The 22,729-nt window shown below is 31.7% G+C and overlaps 1 protein-coding gene across 1 annotated transcript in view; it reads right to left on the bottom strand.

The window, feature by feature from the left end:
* Window positions 1-21,570, bottom strand: part of SI (sucrase-isomaltase) — a 98,783-nt gene extending 77,213 nt beyond the window's left edge. Inside the window, 12 exon segments of the mRNA XM_025869815.2 lie at window positions 1,213-1,332; window positions 1,420-1,551; window positions 2,933-3,058; window positions 5,526-5,638; window positions 6,566-6,665; window positions 8,263-8,434; window positions 9,622-9,773; window positions 10,698-10,807; window positions 11,101-11,218; window positions 17,136-17,272; window positions 18,508-18,625; window positions 21,434-21,570. Of these exon segments, the coding sequence (XP_025725600.2) occupies window positions 1,213-1,332; window positions 1,420-1,551; window positions 2,933-3,058; window positions 5,526-5,638; window positions 6,566-6,665; window positions 8,263-8,434; window positions 9,622-9,773; window positions 10,698-10,807; window positions 11,101-11,218; window positions 17,136-17,272; window positions 18,508-18,625 (1,398 nt within the window). The 5' untranslated portion in view covers window positions 21,434-21,570.
* Window positions 21,571-22,729: the final 1,159 nt, after the last annotated feature.

The following is a 22,729-nucleotide window of genomic DNA, read 5'->3' as shown; positions in this document are numbered from 1 at the left end:
TAGGCATTATGAGGAAGAAATTCGACTTCTATTTCCTGATGGAGCTCATAATTATTTGAATAAGACTTTCACCAGAAATTTTAACTTCAATGAATGTAATAAAACGTGATGGTTAGGATATTCTTCATTACTGGATATAATGCTGGGGAGGGTATGTGCTATGGTGAGTGCTGTGAATTGTGTAAGACTGTTGAATCACAGACCTGTACCTCTGAAACAAAACATTATATGTTAAAAAAAGAAGAAGATAGTAGGAAGGGAAAAATGAAGTGGGGGAATCAGAGGGGGAGACAAACCATGAGAGACGATGGACTCTGTGAAACAAACTGAGGGTTCTAGAGGGGAGGGGGGTGGGAGGATGGGTTAACCTGGTGATGGGGATTAAGAAGGGCACGTATTGAATGGAGCACTGGGTGTTATATGCAAACAATGAATCATGGAATAATACATCAAAAACTAATGATGTAATGTATGGTGATTAACATGACATAATAAAATAAAATTTAAAAAATAAATAAATAAAAATTTTTAAAAAGAATGAAAAAATAAAATTAATTAAAAAATAATGTTATATTTTTTATAAATTAAAATTATCTTTTACTTTATTTCCTTTGATTAAATTACAGAAGTGGAATTACCAAGTCAATATATCTAGACCTTACAGTTTTTAATATATCTTATAAAGTTGTGTCCAAAAGAATGTTTGTTCTGGTTAAAATTATGCATTTGGGATCCAAACTGTTTCCTAACTCTGCTTTTATTAGCTCTGTGATATCAGGAAAGTTACTATACCTTTCTCAAATTCACTTTTTTCACCTATAAAGTAAGAATTCTAATCATAGCTATCTCATTATTTTATTGTGAAGATTAAATATAAATCATAAAATTTAATCCCAGCATAAAAGTACTTGATTTATGTTATTTTACATCAAATTATTAGAATTTTTGTAATCTAAATTATATTTTGTTAGTTTTGTTTTAATCGTATATAGCACTGAAAATTACCTGTCTTCTTACAAAAACTGTTTTAGAGATCATTGAAATATTTCCACTTTTTAAAATTTTTTTTACACAATTAAAATACTTAAAATAAAATTCCAGATTTGAAAGCAAATACACACACACACACACACACACACACACTTACAAAAACTTTGTGGTTTCACAACAGAAAATCTCAACAACACAACTTTAATGAATATCATAATTTACCTCTCCAATAAGTGCTGTAGTCCCATCTGATTCATTTACCCACACATTTTTTGCATTTCCCCTATCATAGGTCTCATATGCAGCTCCATTGGTAAGCTTATCTATTGAAATGGCAGGGTCCTAATAATAGAGAGAAGAAACTATAGAAAATCTTTTAAGTTACAAATGTGTGAATACTAAAGATATATTAATATATAGTATTATTACCAAGATGATGACATATTTCTGTCCATGGTCATGTAAATCTTGAACAAATTCAGGGAGCCCCTTAAATGCAACTTTATCATAAGTAAAGTCTTTCTTGGCTTCCATATGGTCAATATCAGTGACCTGTGTATCCTGAAAATTAGTAGAGTATATTTCAATAAATAGTACTGAAAGAACTCTAATCACTTCAACCTTTAAGTCCAATGAATTTGTATTAGAGATATAATGATTAAAAAGTAAATGTACGTAGATCTCTTTTATTTCACTAAAAACACAGTTGTAATTGTTTATAAAAGTAATTTTTCTAATTTTAAAGTACAAAAGCATTAAATAATTATTCACACTTGTTTCAGTGATGATTACTGGAAATTAATATGTTTTATACATGGGAATCATTGTATAGAAAACAAAACATAGGGGCACCTAGGTGGCTCAGTCAGTTAAGCATCCGCCTTCTGTCAGGTCATGATCCCAGAGTCTCAGGATGGAGCCCCAAGTTGTCGGACTCCCCACTGACCCTCCTCTCTCTCATGCTTCCTCTCCCCCTCTCACTATCAAATAAATAAAATATTAAATATCTTTTTAAAAAAACAAAACATACATATTACATAAAATACTTTAAATTTTTTTAAAGATTTTATTTATTTATTTGAGAGAGAGAGAGAGAGAGAATCTGAAGCAGACTCCGTACTGAGCACAGAGCCCAATGTGGGGCTCAATCCCACAACTGGAAGATCAGGACCTGATCCGAAACCAAGAGTCCGACACTTAAACAACTGAGCCACCCAGATGACCCTAAATATTTTTACATTAAAAATTATATCGGCTGTAAAAAACAGTCTGTATTAAAAAACTGAACGTGGGGGCACCTGAGTGGCCAGTCATTAAGCGGCTGCCTTCAGCTCAGGTCATGATCCCAGGGTCCTGGGATGGAGCCCCGCATCGGACTCCCTGCTCAGCGGGGAGTCTGCTTCTCCCTCTCCCTCAACTTGGCGCTCCCCCTGTTTGTGCTCCCTCTCTCTGTCAAATAAATAAATAAAACCTTAAAAAAAATCCAAAAACTGAATGTGATGTTCACAGTTAAAAATGTATTCTGTTCTAGTATAACTCATAATCAGTCCTTACAATTTCAAGAAGACCTGGCCTTGTGTATGGATTTTAAAACACTTTATCATTTAAATGCAGCTTAATAACCCATACTTATGGGGCACCTGGGTGGCTCAGTCATTAAGCGTCTGCCTTTGCTCAGGTCATGATCCCAGGGTCCTGGGATCCAGCCCGGCATCGGGCTCCCTGCTCAGCGGGAAGCCTGCTTCTCCCTCTTCCACTCCCCCTGCTTGTGTTCCCTCTCTTGCTGTGTCTCTCTCTGTCAAATAAACAAATAAAATCTTTTTAAAAAATCCATACTTATATCATATCATATTATGTATAACGCTGACAATTTCCTACATTTATTATTATGTGATAATATTTAACGTGGTGTGTATTCCCACAAACCCTTCATCCCACTTACAAATGGTATGCCAGCATTCCGATTTCTTTGTACCACTTCTTTCACTACATCAATTGACTTATAATTCCAGCGACTCAGTTGGAATCCAAGACTCCAATATGCTGGCATTGCTGGTCGTCCAATAAGCTTGAAATAAATGGAATTTGATTAATTTCAATAAAGAGTGTTAATCATTATTATTAATTATTAATAAAGAGTGTTAATTATTATTAATATGTTTCTTATTCTGTCATCTCTAGTATTTATTTAAGTTAAATTACATATTTTGAACAAAGATTTAGTGTTATCTGAATTCTGTGTCCTGGATATTCTGTTAGTACTTTATTATAAAACACTTCATGTTTCGTCACTCTTCTTTGTTTATTTTGTGTTAAAAAGTTAGAAAGTTAGCTCTTAAGTAAGTAGTATTTGCAAAGATATATTTTGCCCAGCATGGAAAGTTAAAAAAGACAACATAAAATTAGCATCAAAGAGATAAAGAAAATTGTCCAACCACACTCTCACTTCTTGTAGCAACAGAATGAATGAATGAGTGAATGAATGGTCCTCATATAAGAAAAAAATGTTTAAACCTATACAATTTCTATCTCCTTATATTTCAGCACTTATTTTTCACCTTTTCAAAATATTAATATTAATTAATGTTTAATGTTCAATTAATAAACTTTAATTAATATTAACATACTAATAAAATATATGTTCTTTAAGGCTCAGACCCAATTATTTTATCAAGTACTTATCTCATTCACATGTAGGGTTTCTCCCCCATGGGCCAAATAGAGTATCTTCTCCTCTCATTCTCTGTGGCCCAAACAAGCTCAGTGCACACCAGCAACAGCATACCAGTGTGTCATCATAACAGAGGACATGATTTTGCACTTGGAAATATGATTGTAACTAATAGTAATTATTTTCACTAAAACTTAGTATTAGGTTATATAAAGACACTTGTAATATAAGGCTTCATTGGCATGATTTTTTTTTTAATTTGGAAACATATATATATATATATATATACACTTCACGATTTCTCTATCATATATGTTTAAAAAACTACAATGTCACAATTTTTAAAAATTACTTGTATTGGGTTATTTTATTCTATTCATTAAACATTAAATTTATTTTAAAAATAAATTAGTATCAAAACTCAAAAAATTAGCATTTTAAAACTCATTTCACCTTATGTTTCATAGAATTTCACTAAAGATTTTGACATGTAATTGAAATGTCTTTGTGTATTATACATGTATATGACATAATTTATTTTTAATAAAAGTATACAAAATATTATTATATATTATATTAATTCATATATTATTTATCTTATACTTTATATATAAACATTGATTTTAAAACTATTTGGTCAGTCAAATGAATTAAATTTTTAATTTTAAATTAATTTTAAATTTTAAAACATTAAGACAGCTAGTGGGTTAGCTTATACAGAGAAAAATTTGTTTTACTCAGCATGTAATATACAGCAATCCCAGCTAATATCTCACAAAGCCAATGTAAAATTCTTTCAAAAATGTGCTATTCACTTTTGATAGTGAAAGTCTGTATAAAGCTCAGCTTAACACTCTAATTGTGATATAGTATTACAGACTATAAATTTCATGTGCTTTTCTGAAATTCATATTTATTAATAGCAACTTGGGAATTGTTAGACACTGTAAATTATTTACTTGTGTACCCTACCTACTCTCATTTCACATTTTTGGATCCTAACTAAAGAAAGTTTTTGATAGTAATTACTTCTCCTTTAACATCATTTAGCAAATGGGAATTGTATATCAAAGATATATCGATAAAATAAGGTTTTAAAAATTGGCATAATCCTTAAATCTTATGCCAATAAAAAGAATTTATTTTTCCATACTGACACCAGGAATTATATATACCAACAGTCACAGGAGAACAACTGTATAAAAGAATTATATAGAAGAAATACAGAGTTATATTTTAGAAGCAGGCTCAAGGTAAGCCCTGGATTCCTTACCTCTCTAAGACCCATCTTGGACTTAGGTTCATGAAAACGTTATTTAATAGGAAAGCAAAAGTTGCTTAGACAGAAAAAATGACTTCAGACTGTGTTTCAAAATCTGCCCTTCTATGCCTGAGCATCAGATCCAATTTTCCTGAAGTTTACCTACTGTGCATTAACAGCAAATTTCACTAGCCTTCCTTGTAACTCACTTGCCTCTAGGATTTTTATCAAAGGGGTGTATGACCTATACATCCATTGCCTATTCTCATCCTTGACGATAAGATACTTCCTTTGGCTTTATCCCATAAAACTAGGTCATGAATAAGCAAAGACTTAATATGCAACATTTCAAAGAAATCCTACTCCTGAACTCAGCTGCCTAGAAGCAAGAAACAATTTGATACCAGAAATATAGACATTTAATATATGCATAGGCTTCATGGTATTGGAAAAAACAAAAACCACCTATTTGCGCCTGAAAAATGGTAAGACTTAAAAATCCATTTAACTAAGAGGCCCCAGATACCTTAAATAAAATTAGACATGTTAGATGAAAGAAAAGTATGGTAGAAAATAATTTTATAAAGTAGATGTAAAACATACCTCTTGATACTGTTGAACTACTTGTTCTGGTGTATCTCCTAGAAAGATGTAAATGTCCAGAATTCCACCAATAACTCTGTAAGTTACTACTGGAGTAGGTTGGATGAAAATTTCTACAAATAAAATTGGAGAAGCATATATAAATAGTAAAAATATACACATTTATAAAATAATTGCAGTGCTTCATATTAACCATATATTTTTATATGGCTTTCTAAATAATTAAGGTAAAATAAGATACTGAAAATAGGAAGAATATAGGAAAAAATAGAATGCCACTATATATGAGGTTTATGATAGGATATCTCAGATGTTTCTTTTTACAGATGTTGGCAGAATCTTTCGCTGGATCCCCTGCATAGCAACGGATCAGTCCTTTTACAACAAAAATATTTTTTTCTAAAATTGAATTTCAATTAGTTATTTTAATTGAAGATTCTCTAAAAGATCTTATTATCACATATCAATATCTAAGAAAAAACTATAAAAGTTTTTATTTTTTTCTCAATGTAGACAATAATTGCCTGGATAACCATATAACATATTGTTCTTGCTGGGACATGGTTCAATTTTGTAGCTTTTTATTATCATTGATTCATCTGTTAAATATTGGTATTGCACTCACAAAATTTAAAAAAAAGATTCTACATTACTTGAATTATGATAAACTAAAAAATTAATCTTCCTTCTTTCTCTCCCTATATGGACCTTTCTCTTTTTGTTTGTAATGGCATATTAACTTATCTTAATAAGTGAGGTTATGGAAATAAGAATAATCTTTTTCGTGAATGTGTTTCAGTGTTGCTCTGAAGGGAAAAGAAAGTGCCTGAATATCACAACATAGTACACTCTCCCCACTGATATGCAAAATTCCATTGTCATACTACTATGAAAGAAAGCTGCTTGTAATAATTTCACATACTAAATCATTAACAATAGAGTTTACTCTGACATACAGTACCTATGATTGAAATAAGAGAGCAGTTCTAACATTTCAAGTTAAACCTCATTTAAATATATTACAGATAAATTACTCTTACCCATTGCATTGCTGTTCATTAAGAAAACACCAAATGACTTTCCAGAATTGTCTTCAATGCACATGAAGAATGTTTGATGGCCATATAAATTATTATTATTCTGTAAGGCAAAAATTTGAAAATTAATTTTTGAAGTATATTTAAAATTAAAAAATTATATATTTAAAATAGCCCTTATCTATTCCAATTTGTTTCTGTAATTTATCCTCATATCTCTAAACTAATTTTCTCTACTATACTTAAATATGAAACACTGTAGCAAAAAATTAATTTATTTTGATTATTAATATGTTAATACATAAAATATATAACATATTCATTAGACTATGAATAGATTACTTAACTTTCCTTTATGTTTTATTATGATTGAGTGTTAATAGGCTATTAATGATAAGAAAATGGTATATTTATTCATTATGCCCCATGTATGCCCAAGGCACTTCAGGAAATTCCAAGATGATATCTATCCTCATAGAACTTCTGCTGTATGTTTGCTGTGAGCTAATGAGTACATGAAATGGTTGAGACCAATTGCAAATACACTTGAAAGGTAAAAGAAAAAAGAGTTCCTGGCTGTATATGGAAGGTCAGAGGAAAGAATATACGGAAAATAGCAATGAAGTTCTCAGCCTAGTGTTTATTAAGTGTTCATTACAGGTAGTGATGCTATAAAAAAAGATTGGTAGAATCATTAGTAGTTCTCTACCAAATGAAGCTCTTTAAAGCAACAACCTACTTATTCATTTTTTGGGAATGAAATAGTTAGCACTGGCATTTTAAAAATCACTAAGAATTGACTTAAAGCAATCATGAATCAATAAAAAAATAATTTTCTTAATGATAGGGTCTTTGTCCTGAAGAATCTCATATTTTAGAAGAATAGACAAATAAATACACAGATACTAACCTGTGGTGACTGTCATACTAAAATATGAATAAAGGGTTAGAAAGTAAAGACTAATTCTGCATGGGGCAGTTTGGGAGAAGTTCTTAGGAGGTTAAACTGCAAATTAGTTCTCAGTGACTTATTGTACAAATGATAAAGAACCTCAAGTTTCAGTACTTACAAAGGGAACTGATCCCCTGTGCAAATACTTAAACCTATGGAAGATTTTCATATGTTATGGAAGAGGAAGGAACAGGCATAGATGTACAATATGATGTCCAATGGATAGGCAGACACCACATCATACAAAGTGATATAGAATGGTTAGTATTTAGAATGATTCTAGTGCAATCACTAGCCATGGATAGATTTTTTTGTTTTTGTTTTTGTTTCTTAAGTAAGCTGCATGCCCAGCATAGAGCCCAACATAGGGCTTGAACTCCCAACTGTGAGATCAAGACCTGAGCTGAGGTCAACAGCCAGACGCTCAACTGCTCAACCAACTGAACCACTCAGGTGCCCTGCCATGGATAAGTTTAAACATAAGTATGATTTCTCTGAAGAGAGAATGACAAAATATAAAAAGTAAAAGAAAATATTTATAAACTAGATATACTTATTGAAGCATTCATAAAATCTGTTGGTTAATTTTTGAGTTAATTTAGGACTTTACTATAAATCCTCACCCCTAAAGTAAACAAGCTTCTGGATTAAGTATCACTGACATCAAATAAACAATTGTTTCAAATAAGCTAAAATCATCATCTGCTCCAATATATTTTATTTATTAAAAAAAAAAGAAATTCCTTACATCACCAGGAAGTTGATCACGGGTAAAAATTGGCCATGTTTTCCAGTTTAAATCATGACGAAATCTCTTATGAATATGTTCCCCCAAACCATAGATATATTCACTGGGAAGTTTGGTTGAGATCTGTAAATATTGGTCAGAGTATACCAGGGGACCAATGCTGGTGTCAAACCTGTACAATAAAATAAACAAATAAGTGATCTAGAAACATACAAATGTTCTATCAAAGAAGGGTCTATATGTTATCACCCAGAATATTTCATTTTAAATATGTCAATCTTGAGCTATGATCATTTCTTGGGAATATAGGAATTACATCATAAACAGAATTTGTTAATTCTATTGACACAATTTGCTTCATCACCACCAATATGATTCTTCATTCACATTCTTTCTTTGAATCTTCATCACAATCTTAGAGCATAACTACCATTATCAAATCCATTTTACAAATAATACAAATAAGGAAAATTAATTCATGTTTTCTAAGGTGACAAACTGGTAAGAAGTAAGCCAGATTTCAAACCCGGTTCTGCCTTTCTCTAGAGACAAAGTTGTAAAATACAGTACCATACTGGCTTTCACACCTCTAACATATATATTAAGATTAAGTTCAAAATGATTTTTCCAAAATGAAAAAGACTGTATATTTGATGCATATTGAATATATACTACAAGAAATGTTAAATGGTATTTAATACTTTCATGATTTAACATAACGTCAATTGTAAATTATCAAACTATATTTTAAGAAAAGTAATTGTTAAGATTTGATCTTGACAGCTACTTAGTTAATCTTCTTAGAGATATGAGAGCATTTATCTTGAAAACTACTAAATCCCTTGCCACAAATATCCCCCAAAATACATTCATAATGAAGGCATTCAGGCAATATTTAATTTAATATATATTTATCATATACTTTTCATATATATATCATATATGTGTATATGAAGTCCTTTAATATTACTATGAGAATTAGCCCCTTTCTGAATAGTAACTATTTTATCCTACAAATTGGCAACAGAATATGATAAACAATGGGGAAAGGACACAATAGGAGTTCTAACTGTGTAAAAATATAGGCAAGGCTAAACTTCTATCAGTGAAGCTCTTTACCTTCACTTTTGGTTGGCCCCAATTTGTACATTTTCATTCACTTTCTCATACATTTCATCCACAGGAAATAAAACCCCTTTTCCATTATAATCTTTATAAGAATATATACTCACCCTCTTTGGGGAGGAAAATTATTTTTTTCTGAAAATGCCTTAAAATTAAGACTTTCCTAATTCTGTGATAATAGAATAAAATTGACCAGTTATTTAACCTTAAGGAAATGTAAAATAAGATACTTACAAAGTTCTCATATTGCTTTTTCTAATAACTTTGATGCTAAATGGATGTTCTATAACCTGCACATCATAGAGTGTATCAGTTGCTGTGGTTCCAGTAAATTCTCCTACAAACTGATGAGGAACTTCATATCTTCTATTATTTGGATCAGTAATCTGCAAATATTTAAACAAATTAGCATTATTTGATTCAAAATCATTATTTCACTTTCCAGTTCTGTTTTAAGTATAAATGCAAGTTTTGAATAAAAAATACTAAATTTAGTAACTTAATAGAGGAGCTATTAATCTAGACATACACTTAATTTTAACGTTGTTGAATGGTTATGCACAAAATTGTATAAGTTGTCAAGGAATGTAGAATTGATTATAAAAGTAATATATATATTTAAGATTTTTATTGACTGATTAAAAAATATAGAGAAATTAATGATACTATTGCTAAACATTTATTTTTGAATAGTATATTTTTGTGAATTTAATTATTCTTATTGCTTTTCAGTGTTCATCCCCTTAGAGATCCAATGAAGATTTTAAATTTTGCTAAAAAAACCCCTCTTAATTCCTGTGAAACTGCTTTACAAAAGTGCTATACAAAGGATATGTTGTTGTTTTCACTTCCAAAAGACCATACAAGTAAACTACTTGCTTAAAAAATAGCAGGGATTAGTTTCTTTAAAATCATGAATAAAAGTGATACCAGTAAAAAGAACTAGTATGTAAAAGTCCCATTTATACAGCACAATTAATATGTTTCTCAAATTTTAAACTAATTCTTCATCATAGTCTGTGGTTGAAATAATAAAAATTACTAAAGTTTATTGAGTGTTTATTCTTCTCAAGACACTATATCCAATATTTTACATTGACTATATTATGAAATTCTTCAAAAATAACTGCTGGACAAACTGTTCTTATGTTACATTTCAGGAAACAGTTTCAGAAAAGTGGAATAACCAGTTCAATTAGTCCTTTGCTTTGGAATAAATATTTTTTAAGAGGGAAAATGTCCTGTAAGATGAAGGGTGTGCTTATCACTGCTTTTCATGATTAACTCCCCTTTATAAATAAAATCCAAACCTTAAACCGGAAACGATTGGGTGTCTGATTTTGAGTTGTGAAGAGAACACTAGGAATGTCATTTCCAAATAGAGTAGGTGAAGATATCCTGTTTAAGGTGGCTTCAAGTCCTTAAAGGAAGAAAAAAGTTGGCATGAGTGATGATTTTGTTTATAAAGATTAACAATTATTAATTAGCTTTATAATTATATTGCCTTTATCACAAATAATGACTTATTTTATTTTTTGGAAGATACAATTATGCAAAAAATAAATCCTTGATATAAGCAATTTAAACATTCTCGTGTACAAACTTCCCATTTGATTCTATTTAAGATATTTTTCCAAAGAAAAATTTAAAATATATTTTTTTGTTTTCCACTTAAAATATATTATATTGGATCACCATGAGAACATTTCTCACCAGTACTTGTTGTTGTCACTTTGTCAACATTGTAGCCATGGTTATCTACGAAGAAGCACCAAGGAATACGAGAGTCATTCCATGGCTTCCAGCAGCAGCCTCGCATGGCACAAGCTGCCTGATGAAACATTTATAGAAGGAATCATAGGATTAGTACTGTGATCATGTGTCAGTCTAAACATTCAATCATTCCAGTAAATGTTTGAATTAAATGTTTGAAAAAATAAGCTTCATTATTCAAGAATATGTTAAAATATCATCTATTCTCTTGTTCCTTTCACTTGGCGGAAATAGCAATGAATTAATTACACCCTACCAGAGACTGATGCTCTGAGTTGTGATTTATCAAATAAACATGTCAATACACATTATTAGAAACCTATGGTTTTTCTTTGTTTACTTTTAATTTTTTTAAGATTTTATTTATTTTATTTATTTGACACATAGAAAGAGGGACCACAAGCAGGAGGGAGAAGGAGAAGCAGACTCCCTGCTGAGCAGGGAATCCGAGGTGGGGCTCCATCCCAGGACCCCAAGATCATGACCTGAGCCAAAGGCAGACGCTTAACCGACTGAATTACCCAGGTGCCCAAACTTTTTTTTTCATTTGAGTAGACTACTCAAAGCAATCTACAGATCCAATACAATCCATATCAAAATACCAACATTTTTCACAGAACCAGAACAAATAATACTACAATTTGTATGGAACAACAAAGACCTAAGTAGCCAAAGTAAACTTGAGAAACAAGAACAAAGTTGAAGATACCACAATCCCAGATTTCCAGATACACTACTAAACCCATATATATATTTTTTTTTAATTTCCTTCCCTGGGCACCTGGGTGGCTCAGCTGGTTAAGCACAGGACTCTTGATTTTGGTTCAGGTCATGATCTCTGGGTTGTGGGATCGGGCTCCCCGCTTAGCGTACAGAGCCTGCTTGTCCCTCTCCCTCTCTTCATTCTCTCTTTCTCTCTCTCCCACAAATAGATAAATACATAAAATCTTAAAAAAATAAAAGTTTCTGCCCTATGAGTAATTATAATCTTTTCTGTTGTCATATAGTCAACCCAGAAAAATTGAATTATTTTTTGTGTATCAATTAAGTATCAAGCTGCAAGTGAGGCTATAAAGATGAAGACAGGGGCGCCTGGGTGGCTCAATCATGAAGTGTCTGCCTTCGGCTCAGGTCATGATCCCAGGGTCCTGGGATCGAGCCCCACATCGGGCTCCCTGCTCAGTGGCAAGCCTGCTTCTCCCTCTCCCACTCCCCCTGCTTGTGTCCCCTCTCTCGCTGTGTCTCTCTCTGTCAAATAAATAAATAAAATCTTAAAAAAAAAAAGATGAAGACATGCCCTGAATTCAAGCCTACATAAAATGCTTAAGGCAGTTATTTCCAGCCACTTATTAGTTCAGTATTTAAGGAAACTAGTTAAACTAATTTTATGTGCCAGGTGTCGCAACAAGTTGCAGACATTTCATCCAATGAATAACGCAAAACACTGAACTCTTGAGTAGTTTTATGATCTGTATGGAAAGATTGTGTGAAGTGGAAAAAATTATATATCCTTATAGAAAAAGTGGAGCCACATGGTAATGCTGTGTGTTAACATTCATATAATTAAAAATATACTTAATATTTGAATTTAATAGGTGACACACTTTCATAATTTGAACATCTGTGAGATTTTTTTTTCTTGGTTATTTACCTTGAAGAGGAGTTTAAAGCCTACATTTTTAGTAGCTGACATGTTAACTTCTCTCCTACTTTAACATCAAATTAAAATGGCTTCAGATACACATACACATGCACACACATGTATACACATACATACATGTCCGTTGCAAATGGAAGTATAATTGGATCTGGTATTTTAGAGGGTCACTATCTATCAGAATATAAAGTATGTGTGACTTCTATCAGGAAATTTTCCTTCTAGTTATAGAGCTTATAGATATACTCCCAACAATACAAAGAGATAATTATATAAAAATTGTTATTTACAGTAGTATTTTTTATTTTTTAAAGATTTTTTTATTTATTTGACCCAAAGAGAGAGAGCACAAGAAGGGGGAGTGACAGGCAGAGGGATAAGCACACTCCTGCTGAGCAGGGAGCCCGATGCAAGGCTGGATCCCAGGATTCTGGGATCATGACCTGAGCCAAAGGCAGACACTTAACCAACTGAGCCACCCAAGCACCCTGCAGGAGTCTTTCTAAAAGGCTTTTAAAAATGTTGGTACAAGGTATGTGCTACGGTGAGCGCTGTGAATTGTGCAAGACTGTTGAATCACAGATCTGTACTTCTGAAACAAATAACGCAACATATTTTAAGAGAAAAGAAAAAGAAGTAGATAACAGGAGAGGAAGAAAAAGGGAGTATGTCAGAAGGGGAGACGAATCATGAGAGATGATGGACTCTGAAAAACAAACTGGGGGTTCTGGAGGGGAGGGGGGTAGGGGGATGGGTTAGCTTGGTGATGGGTATTGAGGAGGGCACGTTCTGCATGGAGCACTGGGTGTTATGAACAAACAATGAATCATGGAACACTGCACCAAAAACTAATGATGTAATATATGGTGATTAACATAACAATAAAAATTTAAAAAATATATCCTATATAAAAAAAAAAATGTTGGTACAAGGGGCGCCTGGGTGGCTCAGTCGTTAAGCATCCGCCTTCGGCTTGGGTCATGATCCTGGGGTCCTGGGATAGAGCCTGGCATAGGCATCCGGCTCCCTGCTCAGCAGCAAGCGTGCTTCTCCCTCTCATACTCCCCCTGCTTGTGTTTCCTCTCTTGCTGTCTCTCTCTGTCAAATAAATAAATAAAATGTTTTAAAAAAAATGTTGGTACAAAACAAAGAGGTAGGATTAGACATAGATATACTGATTTGGGAAGGTGTAAAGGTGCTAAGAAAAAAGAAGTAAGTAAATTACAATCATATTTTGCTAAAATAAAAAAATATACAGTAACATGGAGTTACATGAAATTCTTCCAAACATACTGTATTGGATTCCTAGGTCTGCTGTAACAGCCATAAACAGGGTTGTCTGAATCAACAGAAATTTATTCTCTCACAGTTCTGGAGTCTAGAAGTCCTACCTCAAGGTGGTAGCAGAACCATGCTCCCTTTAAGGCTCTAGGGAAGACTGCTTCCTTGTTTGTTCCTAGCTTCTGAAAGCTCCTGGTAATCCAGGATTTCTTGATTTGAAGATACTTTACTCCAATCTCTACTTCTACCTTCACACTGCTTTCTTCCCTACAGTTCTCTCTATGCATACACTTCTCTTATAAGGACACCAGCCATTGGATTTAGGCCCCACCCTAATCCAGCCTAAACTCATTTAGCATTTAATTACATCTGCAAAGATCCTATTTCCAAATAAAGTACTATTCTAAGGCTCCAAGTAGACATAAATTTTTTGGAAGACATCACTCATACCACTACATATACACACCAAAATATTAGTTTAAAAATTTATATCCTCATTGTTGCTTTTAAAATATGAATAATTTTGGTTTATTTTGTATAGAGTTTGATACTTGTTATTTATATTAAGTTATTCTGCCAATTTTTCAAGATTTCAGGTATTTTCCCCTATTATTTTAATTCCTAATCTATTTTTAAGTTTTTATTTAAATTCCAGTTAATTAAGATACAGTGTAATATTAATTTCAAGTGTATAAAAATATAGTGATTCAACACTTCCATACAACACCCAGTGTTCATCAGGATTGCCCTACTTAATCTCCAATACCCCACCCACCTCCCTTCTGGTAACCATCAGTCTGTTCTCCATAGCTAAGAGTCTGTTTGGTTTGCCTCTCTCTCTCTTTTTTCCCCCTTTGCTCATTTTTTTGTTTCTTAAATTCCACATATGAGTGAACTTCAATTTTCTTTCTTCTTAATTTGAAGAAAAACAAAAAGCAAAACAGATTAAATATGCATCAGTAGGTATAAACTTTGGTAGGTAAAAATACAATACATTTGTTATGTTTTTATTTTTATTACATGTGTGTGAGTATGCATATAGAAATATATGTAATAATAGGTATATTACTATATAGTGGATTGATTGTATTATGGACTGAATTGTGTCCCCCCACAATTCATATGTAGGAAGCCCTAAACCCCTTGCCCCCAGTGTGACTGTATTCGGAGACAGGGCATTTAAGGAAGTAATTAAGGTTAAATGAAGTCATAGGCTGGGGTGCGAATCTGATAGGACTGGTGTCCTCGTAAAAAGAAGAGACTTCAGAGCATGGTCACATATACTCCTTCTCTCTATCTGGGTATGCACAGAGGAAAAACCACGTGAAGACACAAGCATGCAGCTGTCTATAAGCCAGAAAGAGAAGTCTCGCTAGAAACCAACCCTGGGGCGCCTGGGTGGCTCAGTCGTTAAGTGTCTGCTTTATCTCAGGTCATGATCTCAGGGTCCTGGGATCGAGTCCCGCATCAGGCTGCCTGCTCTGCGGGAAGCCTGCTTCTCACTCTCACACTCCCCCTGCTTGTGTTCCCTCTCTGGTCCTGTCTCTCTCTGTCAAATAAATAATAAAATCTTTAAAAAAAAAAAAAAGGAAAGAAAGAAACCAACCCTGATGGCATCTTGACTTCAAGCCTCCACAACAGTGAGAAAATAAATGTCTGTTGTTTAAGTCACCCAGCTTGGCATTTTATTATAAAAGCCCAGGCTGACTAATACACTCTGGCTAGAATTATAGCTGCTCTTAAATTAAGTTCACCTTCTTTTCTTAAATGACAAATACATGTTAGCTGAAATTTGCTAAATTCTTAAGTTTAATTGTTTCACATTGAAAACACTCTTTAGCAACCTGACAGGCTGACATTAAAAATAGTAGGCATCAAAACCTTACACCATTGGCTTTGAAACTTTGTTTCCCTTTAAGATTTTAGCAGTCCATATTGTTCCTAATAGAATTCTATGTTAAGCTTTAATTGTTTCCTAAAGAGAATATCTGGCCAATTATCTTAGCCTGTCGCACTAAACACTATTTATCTAGCTCTTTTATCAGTAGGTAGGCTATAAAGACCTACTATTCCTGATGTTATCCTAAGAAAAATCTCATCATTTTGCAACTTTTCATAGCAAATTAACCAGAAATTATGTGTTAACTATGAGGTAACCATGATAGGATAAGCCTAATAGAAATTTTATAGTTCATTTAGTTATTTTTTTATGATAGAAGGAGTGAAAGAGGTGAGATTCAGATATGTCTATTCTAGATTTAATATGTATTAGATACGCATATTACATGCATAAAATAAAAATACATAATATACTGTAGATATGCATATTACATTATAACACATAAGGTATAATATTTAATATGCACAGATTAATATATGTTTATATTATATAGATATCATAATATATTATAGATTGCATATAATATATAGATATTACAAAATATGAACAAACACACATTTGCACACACATACTCTCATTGACCTTTATTTCCACGTATGAAAACCAGGAAGAGTCAGCTTAGGGTTACATGAACCTATTAAGTTACCCTTAATTTTCTCCATTTGAGCTTCTTCTCCCATACTACCAAAAAATTAAAAAATAAATAATAATAATTTTCCAAAATATCAGTATTACTTTATTTTCCAGACATTTCTTAATGTCATCATTATAAATACTTTTATGGAGCATTCATATTGTCTCTAAAATGTCTTATACTGTCAAAGATTATATTTTTTTAAGAAGTAGATTTGCAAAGATAGAATTTCATTAAGATTTTTAAAATTAATAGTTTATTAAGCATGGAAAAACACTAACTTGTTAATTTATTGAATAAAAGTAGAGAAAAGCAAGCTCATCAATTTCAATTATCTCTCATCTCTTTATATGGAGCTATAATAAATAGATAAGTGGAGCTTAATTGATGGCTGGATCTTTAAAAATATGCAATTGATCCAATACTGAGCAATTATCTTAATTTAATTACTACTATATACATATATATATTCTTAAAAAATATTAAAGTCTTTTGTGGCAGACCTGTGTTGGAAATTGTTCTGGAATGCAGTTTATTCTCTCATTGATACGATCATTTAGCTCACTTGGACATTTTCCTAAACCAGGATACACGGTGGTTGTACGAGTGGTAGGTGGAGTTGAAGTAGAATTACTAATTGCTAGGAAAGAAAAAGGTTAATAAAATGAAACAGAGTGTTAAATTTTTTTCAGATTTTGGGGGTAATAAGTACCTTACATTGAAAGAACAAATGAATTTACATATGTAATAAAAATAAAAATAAATTTTACACTAATAAAAGACCCACAAATTCAAGTCCTAGTCACAAAAGGAAAATATCCAAACGATATTTAAAAATTGACTGTGCAGAGCCTTATTGACTGTTTCTGCAGAAAAACAAAATATTTTCACAGAAGGTCTTGAGGTAGATTCAAAAGGAAGCAAAATGTCCATTCTACCACATTTACGAAAAAATGTGTTTTATAGATGAAGGAAGAAGATGGCGTTATATGGATGGGAAAAGAATATAGAGAAGGAGACAAGAATTAGAGTAGAAGAGAAAAGTAGGAGGAAAACAATACTTTGAAGTGAATAGAAGAGAAAGCAAGGAACGGCAAAGAAAAATAAATCCCATTCTATATAATAAGAACTTTCCAGCAATCAGATATGGGTAAGATAAAATGATCATGTAACAATGTAGTGAGCTTTCAATTTACTAGGAGCAGGTAAAACAAATGACTAATGGCAGTAGAAAACTATGATCAGACTAAAAGATAATCTGTAACAGCCTTTCTAATTCCAATTTGGTCAAGAGAGAATGATGAAAAAAGAGAAGTTTAGGTGGACCAGAGTAGTATGCATTTACTCTAAATTAGGATAGAAATATTCAGAAAAAAAAGATAAACACTTCAAGCTTTGTTTCACCTTCCCTCTACCTGTTTTTGTTATACATCCTCTCTCTCACTTAAAAAAAAAAATGAGACTAAAATAAAGAGGGTACTCCCCCAGATTTTCCACCCTGCCCCCCATAATTTTGCAAGTATCTGAAGACCAGAGCAAAAACCCAGGTCTTCCTATTAATAAGAAGAACCTCACTAAAAACATTAGATGATTATTCCACCTTCCATTATCACCTTGATCCCTTTGGCTCTTCACAATTTCTCAACGTGGGGAAGGTCATTAATGTCAAAGCACATAAATTGCTTAATTACAAGATCTTCATTGAAATAACTGTAATATAATGGATAGAAAAACTTGGAATAATTATGTAACTTACTTGAGATCTTTCTTCACATGTTTCATCTCATGTAGATTACTTTTAAAAATTCATAACTATTACGGGGTAAATTTTATTTAACTTCATTATAACGTGCAAGTATTTTTAACATTACTTACCTTCAATAGCAGGTGTCTTAGTTGCTAAAACAGCAATTAGGGCAATAGCTATTATAGTAACTATAGCAAAAAGGACAATCAGAGAGATTTCTAATCCAGTAAATTTCTTGTTTGCCATCTAAAGAAAGAAAATATATATTTAAAATGTAAAATATATAACTACAGTAAGCTACCATCATTATCATAAGAGTATATACATTCCTCTTTTTTTAACTAAGTACAACACAAGCAGAGCTACAGACGGTTGTTTATAATCTAAAATAATAAACATTGGCAAAATGTAAATAACACATGCAATTTTTAATAGATAGAGTTACATATTATTGCAGTAACTAAGATGAAACATAAAGGGAAGAAAAGATCTCCAAGCAGATGTGCCTTGCTCTCTCATGTTAGAGCCTTTCTCAAGTTAAAGAAATCTGACACTTGCACTGTGTCCCTTAATTCTCATTATTTTTTGAAGGAGATGTTGTTATCCACATTTTGTCCCTTAGGAACTTCAACCTTAGAGAAAATAAGCTATTTTCTCAAAATCAAAAATTCTAGTTCTTCCCACTTTAAACACTGTCTCTCGAACTCCAACACTGCTTTCTTATAATAATATTGTGGAAAAGAATATAAATATATATGGAATACAAATATAAAACATTATGAAAAAATGTATAGGTATACAATATGTATTTGGGAGTTGGCACTTCAAAAAAAAGTTTTGAATTAAATCATCTCCAATTCCTCCCTTAAAATGTAAGTATGATATACGAAACTCTCATATCAAACGTGTATTTATTTTCTGACAACATTATGTATTTGAGCTAGCATACAAAGGATAACTAATGTAGATTGGGAAGAGCTTTCTTCCAGTAATTATCTTATATTTTATTTGTTTAATTTAGTTTTGACTATACCTTTCTTATCTCTCGTACTCTTCAAGTTTCCCTGATTTTTCTGTATTCTATGATTTTTATATAAATCTTAATTCAATGGCATATACTCATTTAGGAATTTGGAATTTCCATGGTAAATGCTTTAATAAATTGCTCATTTTATTTTTTTGAGTTTTTATTTAAATTCTAGTTAGTTAACATACAGTGTAATATTAGTTTCAGATAACATACAGTGTAATATTAGTTTCAGGTGTACAATATAGTGATTATAAATTGCTGATCTTAAAATATTTTTTTGGCTTCTCACATTAGCCCCTTCTCCTGTAAGTATCTAGGTTAGTTCATTTATAGAGTTGCCCCAACCTAAAAATGTATTTTCCCTCTTTCATATCTTTCTACAACATTCAATCATTCAAAAGGCCTGTTGGTTTTATCTCCAAAATATTTTCAGAATTATACCTTTATCCTATCTCCACCAGTGCAACATCTTTCTTGGGTAATATGCCTTCTTAAGTACATGCCATTTAATCTTTCTTCAATCCTTCCACATTTGCTTTTCTAAGTTAGTCCCAATTTATGCCTAATTCAAATGCCATGTTCGTGGCGAGTCCTTTCCTACTACTTGTATAGGCAGAGTTAATCTATCCTTTTTCTATTTTACCATGCCACATAGCATATCAATTGCCCTTATTAATATGTATGTTAGTTTCCTTAATTGGGTTGTTATATTCTTTTTTTTAAGATTTATTTATTTATTTATTTTTGAGAGAGAGAGAGAGAGAGAGAGAGAGAGAGTGGGAGGGAGGGGCAGAGGGAGAGAGAGTCTTAAGCACTCTACGCTAAAGGCAGAGGGGCTCAATTTCACAACCCTGAGATCACAACCTGAGCCAAAACCAAGAATCTGACACTTAACCAACGGTGCCACCCAGCCACCCCAGGATTTTTATATTCTTAATAGCAATAATCATGGAAGTAGTTCAGAGCCTGACAACAAGTAAGCACAAGTTCACTTTTAGAAATATACTTTATGAATGAATGTTTAAAGACTAGCATTCAAGCTTAGCATATGCTTTCCTATTACACATATATAAGCTGTTTATTGCATCTGTATTATTCAAAGAACCCAAATGTAAACTAGACTTAATCAAAGTGACAGGAGATGTATGAAGCTGTTAAGAAAATGAAACTGAATTGCTCAATGTAATGTGAGCAAAGACACAGTTGCATTTAATGTTTAACTTTAAAATAAGTTTGTCTCACTCAAAGTAATATCTTACTTTGGTATCAAGAAGTCAATAAGGATTGTGCTTTTCTATTTTTAAGAAAAGTCTAAAAGCAAAAATGCATATTGTTATGAAGCAAACCTTTTATCTTGAAGAATTAGAACAAAGTTAATGTATTAAAATTAAATTACTCTTGTGAGTACTCATAAACAATCAGTACTAAAATTGTTCATAAGCTGTAAGTGGTAATTACAGTGATCACATTTTGGATCACAGTAATTTCAAGCAAAACATTTTTGGGAAAATTATATATTGATGTCCTTTCTGTGTATATTTATTTTCAAAATGAGTAGTACTTTATTAGATGGTAACTTGATGACTGATCTTTAAAAGTTTTGCTAGAAAAGATTAAATGTTTTATAACTGTTTTATTCTATTCTGCCTATATATATTTTCCTAAATAAAATACATTAAATCATACTTAGAGTATTTGTACATATTTTAAAATATTTTTGAATCTTTTTTTCTATATGAAGTAATTAAATAAACATGCTTTGATTCAACTTAGTCTGACAAAAATTATAATGATGAGCTGGGCAAAGAAAATTTTCTCATATCTTAAAATTTTTTAAATGTTTTCTCTTTTTTATTACGAGATATATATATATATATATATATTTAAAATGGCAAATGAAAATATGTTATTTTTTCTATTTTAAACAAGTGCCGATAGACAGGAATATTGCTAACATGAATTAAGGGAATAAGTAATTATTTGGAAACATGAAAGAAACAAAGAAATATGATCCATAAACTTACCTTATTTCATAACCTGTTCTGTTTGCTATGTTGTACGAGAGTTGGGTGAGGCTGCCATAGTAGTGATCAAAGAAACTGTTCAGCTATATATTGAGTTACTCATAAAGTTTTATTGCATCTGCACCAGCCTGTCAGTATTTAATAAACGTCTGTTCAACATGCAGTGGAAAAAGACTTAGCCCTGAAAATAGTTGCATAAATATTTCTGTGTAGGAATCTAAGTTAATTAATAATTGTGCCCTCAGATAGTCTTTGATTTCTGGAAGCTATGAACTAGTCCAAGAACATAAAAGTGTTTACTTATATTGTTTTTTTCTTCAAAATTTTATTTCTTTCATTATTTAGATATTGTTTGAAAATTGTTTTACCTAATTATGTGAAATTTAAACTATCACTAAAAAGTAGAAACATTGGTAAGCTAGGATCTGAAAAACATTTGCAAGAATTAACAATTAGAAGATAATATTTAATGAAGATATATAAAATAGGTATAAAATAGAAGATAATTTAAAAAGTAATGATTAAATAAAAGTTATCTCCTGTGTCTCATGATTAACTTAAAGGTTGAAAGACTGAGCAAATTCATTAGAGTAAAATGTAAAATTAGAGATATATAAATAAGTAATCTAGAAATAAAACCAGCACTTTATTTATATTTTTTATTTAGAGCACAAATTTAATTATCAGAAATTATACTAAACACCATTTCATACAGTAAAAATTATAGTATCGATTACATTACTGGTTTAAGCCACTATAGTGTTTAAGTGTTTAAGATCAAAGAATTTGATACAAATTTATTTATCAAAAGATAAATAAAATATTATTTCAATCAATGTGGAATATGAGAAACAAAACAGATAAACATGGGAAAAAGAGAATGGGAGGCAAACCTTAAGAGACTTTTAACTACACAGAACAGAGGGTTGAAGGAAGGGAGGTGGGTGGGGAGATGGCTAAATGGGTGATGGTTTTAAGGAGGGCATTTATTGTGACTAGCACTACATGTTATATGTAAGTGATGAATCACCAAATTCTACTCCTGAAACTAACATTACACTCAAAAGAGACCTAGGTACAAATGCCAGCTATACTACATATTCCTAAGACACTGGGGGCAAATTTGTTGTCTCTTCACAGAGAGGAAATAAAAATACCTACCGATAGAGTCATTAGGAGATCAACCCTAAAACTGAAGTTAGTTGTTTTCCCTGCAATTTAAGTTTTCTGATTGGTTCAAAATAAAGAAATTGGCAAATTGTCTTTTTTCCTCTTGTAAGAGTGAAATCAAACACT

This window comes from Callorhinus ursinus, unplaced genomic scaffold, assembly GCF_003265705.2.
Source record: "Callorhinus ursinus isolate GAN/ISIS: 27379988/994484 unplaced genomic scaffold, GSC_fseal_2.0 scaffold1, whole genome shotgun sequence".
Taxonomy (NCBI): Eukaryota; Metazoa; Chordata; class Mammalia; order Carnivora; family Otariidae; genus Callorhinus; species Callorhinus ursinus.
This window is presented reverse-complemented; position numbering and strand designations above follow the sequence as displayed.